General features: G+C 42.9%; 1 protein-coding gene across 1 annotated transcript; it reads right to left on the reverse strand.

Annotated features, from left to right (window-relative positions):
* Positions 1-1,422: 1,422 nt before the first annotated feature.
* MYOC (myocilin) lies at positions 1,423-8,593 on the reverse strand. Its single transcript, XM_069967610.1, has 4 exons — positions 7,942-8,593; positions 4,523-4,597; positions 4,034-4,162; positions 1,423-2,914 (listed from the first exon to the last, which is right to left on the reverse strand). The coding sequence occupies exons 1-4, from the start codon at positions 8,477-8,479 to the stop codon at positions 2,130-2,132; spliced, it is 1,527 nt and encodes a 508-aa protein (XP_069823711.1). The 5' UTR covers positions 8,480-8,593; the 3' UTR covers positions 1,423-2,129.
* Positions 8,594-9,237: the final 644 nt, after the last annotated feature.

Raw genomic sequence — 9,237 nt, forward strand, 5'->3', positions numbered from 1 at the left:
ACAGCATGTTTTTCATTCCAATGCTCCTGTTTTTTGTTTCCAACATCAACAATGGAATGAAAAAAATTATGTTTTAGATTGAAGCAAAGTTCCGGTTCGGCGAGCCAAAGTTCAGAGACCCCGACGAACCAAACTTTGGAAAAGCTGGCTTATCTCTAATTGCTATTCACCAGAGGCTTGGGTCCATAATTTAGGTAGGATCGGTTGACTATGCATAAGGCTCTCCCCGCACTGGATATCTAGGAAAGATGGATCGATTACACATGCATCTTGTAGAATTGATCCCAGAGCCAAAAACAAAAATTCACCCATTAGCAAAATCATTGGTAGAAAATAATTTTTATTAACATAACGTACAAGATTGAAAAGAAACGTCTGTATTTTGTTTTTTTTTATTTTTTTATACATTGACCATGTTTTATAGAACAACAATGTAAATAAGAAAACCTGTAGTAAGGAAGAGATCTCCGTCCTATCTGGAATGTCTACGTCTTATCCCCGTATGACTACGACAACGTCTTCTCCGGCCATACAGGAAAAGCAGAATTACTTATACACAGGACTAGAAGCGTAACGTCCTACATGTGATTGTACAATATACAGTTTACATTCTGAGAGTCGTACGTTTGACAGTGCACTTTGTATACCTATTGTTTCCTATGTGTATATAAAATCCTTTATCCAGCAGCATTCAGGTATAAGGGACGCACTGCCAGGGCTGACGCTATAGTCAGAGGCGCTAAGATAGTGTTTCCTATCTAAGTTCAGGATGGCGAAAATGATAGAATTCAGCTGGCGCACAACCTCTTTATTGTAAAAATATTATATATTTTAAAAGAATTCATTGTCTTAAAAGTGACTACTAAAATAGTGATGAGATTCTGAGATACGTACCAATATGGGCAAAACTGATATAGAATGTGTTGTACCCAACAGGACCTGAAGGGGTGGAGCATGACTCTCTTTGGTGGTGTGGTGTCATGCCCCGCCCCCTCATGACCACAACAGAAATAATGCAGTGAATCTGTTTTGCCTGCAGGGTCTCTCTTAAAGGGGTTGCCCATGATTAGTAATGCATATCAGCTAAGTTTAAGAAATGGCACTATACCTGTTTTGATGCATAAAAGGTAAGATCTGCTAAAATCCCAACTTAGAGCGATATCCAGGCTTGCATAAACCCTCTCGTCCTCAGTTGAAGTGTGGGTTTTGCTGCTTACTTACACTGAAGTGAATGGAGCTGACTTGTAATACAACACACAACCTGAGGACATGGGTGGCACTGTTTTTACAAAAAAAGTAACTTTTTGTCTAATTTTGGATAATCCCTTTAAGAAGATAAATTTGCATATGTAAATGATGTTCAGTTAAATCTTAAGTGTGTTTGCTGACATTGTGGTTGCAATGACATTATATATATATATATATATATATATAGGTTGTTCTCTATTAAGTAGAGAAAGTTTTCTGTCTAAACCATTGCATGCAAGTGCCTATTCATCGCTGGTGCTTGGCTGCCTTAGTTTTTCTATATGTCTCAATAAACAGCAGTATTGTTACTAAACCAATACCTATAATTGAAGGGGTTCTCTACTTATGGGCATTTCCTACATATCCTATGATCCTCCTGTGATCTATAAGCTGTGGATAAACTTGCAATGTGTTCAGTTTCCCTGCAGTGCCCCCGCAGGGGAAATGATGTATTACACAACTGCAATTCAAAGAGTATATTGTAGAGGGCAGGTCCTCCAGAGTAGGAGACGCTCTTTGTAACTGCTCCCTACTTCTAAACAGAGGATTCCCCTCTTAGAAAAAGTTTTCTCTAAAGTGGACAAACCCTTTAAGAATGCGAATACGGCTTCTCTCTAGGTTCTGCTTTCTGAGAGTATCTTGTAATGCCACAAACTATGCAAAGCTTTATTTGTTCCCCATTTACTGGAGAGTACATGGTATCTCACTGCAACGATTTCCAGTGGCTGAAGCACAGATAATATGGGAGACATGAGAGGTAGTTCCTCTTAGTTCTTGGCTAAGTCAGCAAAGCTTTCCCCTCCCTCCTAATGTACCCCATGCCAACTGGCAGCCTTCCCACCCTGCCCTTTTCACATATGATCCTCTGCTTCCTCGTCTCCTCACATCTTGGAGAGCCTGACATCATAGGCCACCATGTTATAGTTGTCCCAGCCATAAATCTTTTTCTCGGTCGGGTTGTAATCCACCATGCTAGCATAGCCATATAGATTCTGGAAGGGGACGCTAATTTGCTTCTGGACACCTGTGTGAGTATCGAAAGCGTAATTGATGGTGGTGGTCGGGGAGGAATAGCTTGCGACTGTGTAGAGCGTGCCGCAAACCATGAAAGCGTTGGCCACCGACTGTTTCCGAATTGTGGTGTTCCAGCTTTGCTTCACTTCCAAGGTTGCCGGGTCTAACTGTGAGATCACTATAGATCCCTTAGCATTGTCTGTGCTATAGATCACCCACAAACCCAACTCGTCCACCGCCAGATCGATATCTGTGTAGCCGCCCCAAGAATAAGCATATTTACCATGAAATCCGGCCTCAGGAAGTTCCTTCTGGATTGCGACCGTTTCGGTCTTGAAGTCATACTTGACTATTATTCTAGATTTTCGGCGTACATAGTAGAGGGAGCCCCTGTATACCACCGCCCCATTGCTCTCCATGGAACGAGGCACCACATATACCTTGTTAGGATAACCTTTCTCTAGTTGGTCAAGCTTCTCGTACTCAAAAACCTGACGGATGTCGGCACCCACCGTATTGATTCTCCAGATGGTGTCCAGGGAGAACGGAGATACTGATTCGGGGTCTTTCATCCAAACTCCGTATTTACCAGCAATGTTATCTGCCTTTCGGTAGGTCGTTGGTTCTCCCACCCACGTAAGTTCACCACATCCTTAAAAAGAAAAAAAAAAGTTGCAATAGGCATTTATATATATATATATTTTTTTTTTTTATTGCACCGAAATATTTCTAATTAGCTATAATTTCCCGGCCTTCATTTGTTAATGAGATTTATAGAGAAACTATGTTGAGGCCCTGTTATACAGAGCAATAATCTGCCCAATCAGGCTGATTCAGCAGATTATCACTCCTTGTAAAAAAGACATCGATCAGCTGAAGAGTTGATCATCGGCTGATCTGTGTCTTTCACCTTTCTACGTGTAATAGTGATGTGTGACTGATTACTGCGTGAAAAAAGTAATAAACTGTATACATATCTGTCCACGCTCCCCAGTGTCTTCCTGGCTTCTGCCCCATCCCCAGAGCCGGTCTCTGCAGTGACAGGCCGCTCAGCCAATCACTGGCCATGGCCAGTAATTGGCTGAGTGGCCTTTCACTTCAGAAACCGGCTCAGACGTTCCAGCAGTGGCTGTGGGAGCCGGCAGAAACTAAAACTAAGCTGAGACTTCCTGTTGTGTCTGTGGTGATAAGAGGAGGCTGCTGTAAAATGATCTGTACAGCATTGCAGCGTCATGTGACACCAGTAGATACAGGAGACAATAGTAGCTCCCTGTGGAATGACCTCTGCACAGGTCACAGAGCACGCTCACTAATGTCTCGCGTTCATCTCAAGGGGACAGAGCGTGTCTATTGCCATATATGTCCATGAGTCTTGCTGTAAAGCATGTCACTAAATGCTGTTAAAAACAGTCCTGGCAACATGGCAACCCCTATAACAATGTACAAAAAGTGAAATAAACAAATGAAAGTCAGAATATAAAAACAAATTAGAATAAAATAACAAGTTTTACTATCTGACTCTAATCAGTAAAAGAACATTTAGGGGACACATTCCCTTCAAGACTGCATTTAACTTCTGCAGCCACCGGCAATCAAATGCTGGACGTTCAGGTTCAGACGGATCTGAGAGTGCTTGAGCTCGCTTCTCTCTATCTAAGACCAATGTTTAATAGACTTTTTGGAAAATGCTAATGGAACATTGGTTGGTTATAATGCGCTATATGGGTGCTGTGATGATGTGTCTTCCAATAAGAAATACAAATCTTTATACCTGGTTTCCCCATGTACTGGGGGCCTCCACTGGCTGACTGACTTTCCGGAAACATCTTGGAAGCCGGAAGTGCTGTAAGCTCTGATTTCAACTCCTGGTACCCAACGCCGTCCGCTCCCCAGCGAGACACTAGAATGATACAAGAAAACATTAAAATAGTGCAAATAATGTATATAAGGTGCATTATTTTATGGTTCTTATATCTTATCTTTAGGCAACACAGCCCAACGCACCACCCACCAGGACATAATGGACGCGACCGTACTGGTGGCAAGCTCAATATATCTCCCATCTTTCGACATTTCGATACCGTTGGCTGAAGAAGGTGGATGCAGCCTAGGGCTGGTAGCCCTTCAGCTACCGGTACTCAAGTGCTGAACTTTGGGACTCCAGCGCGCTCCAGTTGCCCTCATGTCTTATCCTAATGTATCTTGTATTCCTAAAAGGTGAGAAACCAGATTGACTACTAATCTTTATAAGACTACTTACATTCAGCCGGTCCACCTTTGCCTTGACCTGAGGACGGCCTGGATACTCCTCCATGACTTCCTGCTCCAGATGGTCCTGGAAAATTAAAGAATTGCAAAAAGTTAGAGAATTGGTGGAATAACAGAATATTTTTTTATTTAGTAGATTACATAACCTAATATAGTGTTCAGAAATAGTATTTTTGCCCAGGCTGTTTTCTCACCATGGGCAGCAGTATATAAAAAGTTATATTTGATCGGGATACCCCCTTAATTAGTCTGTATGAAATTTGATGGGTTACATGATAAGAAGTGTTACATATATGTGGAATGGCGCCAAACAAAATTGCCATGCACCCAAAGCGGTACATTGTCATTGACAGGCTCTACATAGCGTTATACAGAAGCTGTCAGATTCTTATAGGGAGGGATGAGAAGGGATGACTGTCCTAACGCCATGCACCGTCTATTACCAGGGTCTTCAATGAACCTCTGACAACCTCCTGGGCTGTGGACTTGCACAGTTATTATCGGGGACTATAAATTCTTGGCTGACACTAGATATGGGCATCTTTTTCGCCACGTCCCGTCTCGTGTTACCGCTCTTTGCAAACCTAATGGATATGTTGTCACATAAGACTAGAGAGCAGGTCAGGATCTTCTCTATGTAACCTCAGGGGGTAAATCAATGGAGTCATAGAAATAAACAGGTTGATACGGCGGTGAACGTCAGGTCCTGGTAACCTCCTGTAGGTGTTCTGGAGACGCTGAGAGTCAATAGGAGCCAATAAAATAAGCAAATCCCACGTATGCCGATCATTTGCTTTATTCTATTGATACAAAATACTGTTCTTTTTAATTCATGTTTTTTTTTCTAATACGGGTTTAAGTCCGTGTCAAGAGTTCTTGATGAAGATTCTTCCCATTGAAGATTAAATTTTCTGTGGAATTCTGCCACAAAACCAAAACCATAGGGTGTACACAGCGACTAGTTCAGCACCATCTGTAAACGGCACCTACCACGCATGGGGGGTTCTAAAACAAATTTAAAGAGGGCATCCCAAGATAAAAAGTTATCCTCTATGCAAAGGATAAGAGATAATTAGCTGACTGGTGGGGTCCTAACTAGAGATGATCGAACAGAAGAAAATCTTAGGTTCTATAGAACTCAAGCCTTGTCGAACCTTTCGCATTTGATTCCCGATGCCTTTCCGGTCCGTGGAGAAGAAGGAGACAGCCCAGGTACCCATTACCTAGGCTGAATGCCGGAATTCCAGGCGGTAATGGGCTGTCTCCTCCTTCCCCATTGACTGGGAAGGCATCGGGAATAAAATGCAGAAGGTTCGACGAGGTTCGAGTTCTATAGAACCTAAGATTTTCCGCTGTTCGATCATCTCTAGTCCTAACCTCTAGGACTCTTTCTGTACAAGATGGAGACCCCTTGTCCCTCGAGGGAATGTGTACACGCTTATTCACCATTCACACCTCATGGGACTGCCAAACATTGCAGAGTACATTTCTTGGCTTTGTTTGGAAATCCCATAGAGATTGAATAGAGTGAGGTCCATGTGCACTGCTTCTCCAGTTGGTGGGCAAGGGGCCTCTTGTCTAGTGTTGAGTGGACCTCTTAAACTGTTCGGGTTCAGCAACGTTCTCCAAACCCAAATGCTCAGCATTTGATTCTCTACGGCTGCAGAAGTTAGATGCAGCCCTAGGGAGTCCTGGCAAACATGGACACAGCCATAGGCTGTATGCAGGTTTTCCCAGACTCCCTAGGGTGGCATCCAAATTCTACAGCCATCGGTAATCAAATGCAGAGTATTCAGGTTCTGAGAAAATTGCCGAACCTGAACATTTTGACAGGTCCTCTCAACACTACTTTTCTCATGATCAATAGGAATCCCTACAGCGGCGTCCATAGACAGGGGATGACTTTTTGTCTCGGGATAACTCCTGTAACAAATATGGAGCAAGTGCACTAAGCACGGTATCCAGCGAGAAGGACGGACGGACTTGGGACAAAGTGGGGAGATGTGATACGAGGTTCAAACATGGAAAAGGTACAAGTTCCTCGTTAACAGGATTTAGATAGTCCGTCCTCTCCCCCTGTAAGAGCTGACCCTGCTCTCCTGGGGGTGACAGGTGCACTTGGTGTCAGGTCAAACTGTAAGTATTTCCGGCCACATTTTTTACAGTCTTTAATCCTTGTGTAAGGGCAAAGGTCATCGTCAGTAGATAAACCTTCTTAAAAAACAATATAGAAGTACAAGACTTCAGTGAAAGAAAGCAGAAAAGTGAAATGTCTGTCGATGCTTTACTACAGGAAAGGCCATAACCGCTGTGATGACCGAAAATCAGGAGAATGCTCTATGGACCTGACAGCTCCAAGGCTTGGAAAGATATGTCTGACTGTAGCTCCAAGGTCTGACACGAAGCCCCCATTCCTATACACTGTGGAGCCCCACTAGTTAGATCCATACTGACTAAACTCTCATACCCAATTCCTGCTGACAGGTGATACATGCAAAAACCCTTGTTTGGTCTTGCAGCTTAGCTCCATCCATTTGAATGGGAATGAGCTGCAATGCCAGACAAAGCCTATCGACAAGGAAGGCGCTGTTAATGGAAACGTCAGTTTTTAGTCTCAGACAACTATACTTTCATAAGACAATGCACACGTGAAGCAGATTGTTTGTGATTGATATCCAGCTTTCCTATACTAGTGTTTTCTTGGAGAGGACAACCACCCCTGAAGACCATTTTTCATTGCAATTTTGGGAAGAAGTGTCAAAATTTTGTAGTAAAGAGTGAGATGAATGTTTTATTCCATCATATGCCCCCACCTACATTTTCTAGTTTTTTCCTATGATGTTGGCCCCTGGTGGAGGGCGCTTCCTCTGGCACCATAGACAGACCCATGGCAGTGCCACTTTTCTCGTGCAGTATAAAGACGTCATAGTCACAGGTGATTCAATTTTCTACAGCAATTTATAAACCTTAATAAACTTTGCACAAAGACTTGAAGACAGAGTAAAACATGCAAGATGTCACCTCTGCCTCCTCTACATAGGGCTGCGGGCGCTATATCTGACAGTAGCTAAATCTGATCCAGGTGTCTGGCAGAGAACGTTAGGAAGATGATCGCACTTTACGGCCCCATCTTGCGGGATGACGGATTAGGTTTTATTTGTTTGCAGACACAGTGCAGACAGTTTTATGAAGTCTTCAATCCAGTCCCTCTTAGCTGTGAGTATATAGAAGCTCTTTCAGCTTATTATTACCAGCTGTACCTTGTGTAAGATATTCAATGGCTAGAGTCTTATAAAATTAAGGGGAACTCACAAGCATTTCTTATAGACCAGAGATATTCTAGTTCTCCTTGCTAGAACTAGAGATATACTAGTTCTTTCCCTTCTATTCTTTATAGAGATTAAGACTCACCTTGTCTTGAAGGTATGGGCTGGTCTCTGCTCCTCGGCGTCTCCACCACCTGAGGACATTGCTTTTGTTGCACTCTTTCTAGTCTCTCGGTCAACCTCTGTTTTTCCTCCATCAAGGAAGACTTCTCCTTCAGGAGGTCGGAATAAGCCATCTCCAGACTGCCCCTCTGACTTTCCCATTCATCCTTTTCCATCTTCAGCCTTTCCAACTCTACCTGAGCATCTGGAAAAGCCTGGGGTGAAGAAATGGACTGTCCGGTGGCTTCACCTCCCAATAACTTGTTCACCACCTTCTCCAATAGGCTCAGCCTGACCTTCAAGGCATCTGTCTCTTGTTTGACGGCAGAATTGTCCCGTTGCAGTTCCCTTATAGCCGTCATGGCTTCTCCAGGTTCTGTGCAGGTGCCTTCCCTTGGGCTGGGGACCGTGAAGGTGTAGGTGCATTGTCCCAGTCGATCGTTGGCTCTTCGAAGTTGGGGACTTCCTTGAGCTACACAACATATAAGCGATATCACAAGAGGAAGGGTAAGGGGCCCCATTGTGTCACTTAGAAATACAAAAAAGTTTCCAACAAGGCAAATATCAGAATAAGTTTCTTCTTCTCTACATCAAACTATCCCAAGCTGCCGAGTCTTGAGCCACTCACCTCAGCATCTCCTTTATACACCGAGGATGGACGAGGGACGGTGTGGGGGGCGTGCCGAGAAAAGGGGGATAGATAAAATGACAGGAATCTTCCAGACTCCTGTGTCTGAGCTGCGGAGTGACACCATGCCTGGAGCCAGCTCATATTGCAGCTCTCGGGAAAGCTACATCAACATGAAAACAGATTGTGGAGAGACCCGAGCAAGAGTTAAATTACCGAGCGACTGGGATATCATCAGGAATTCTCCATCTTAGTAATAGCAGAAGGCGTCCAATAAGGGTGCATTACAATTTAGCTTTTCTTCATTATTTTTACATTACCAGGTTTAATTTTCTTAATATAGGTTATTCTTTCACCGTCAACCTTTACCGTGGGTTATAAAGACGCAGAGTAATAAACACAAAAACTTTCTCCAAATCTGTAAAGTAAAAAAAACAGGAAAATTTTCAAAGTTTCTAAACGTATACTTATTATACCTAAACAATAAGGTATTATAAAATATATAAACATATTCAAAGTTTTTGGATATTTTTGACAATTACAGTTAGTGTTGAATTTAGAATCAATTGTTAAAAATGTTCTCCATTGATTCAACTCTTAAAGGGGTATTCTCCATCTCAGCTAATATAGTTATACTTGTAGGTTTTATCA

The sequence above is a fragment of the Dendropsophus ebraccatus genome, chromosome 4 (assembly GCF_027789765.1).
Source record: "Dendropsophus ebraccatus isolate aDenEbr1 chromosome 4, aDenEbr1.pat, whole genome shotgun sequence".
NCBI lineage: Eukaryota > Metazoa > Chordata > Amphibia > Anura > Hylidae > Dendropsophus > Dendropsophus ebraccatus.

Bases quoted from the DNA above. Each gene is read 5' to 3' on its own strand.
- MYOC (XM_069967610.1), bottom strand. From the start codon at position 8,479: ATGGGGCCCCTTACCCTTCCTCTTGTGATATCGCTTATATGTTGTGTA. The intron at 4,598-7,941 runs GTGAGTCTTAAT...TTAATTTTCCAG, and splicing joins GCCCATACCTTCAAGACAAG to GACCATCTGGAGCAGGAAGT. The intron at 4,163-4,522 runs GTAAGTAGTCTT...GTATCATTCTAG, and splicing joins CAAAGGTGGACCGGCTGAAT to TGTCTCGCTGGGGAGCGGAC.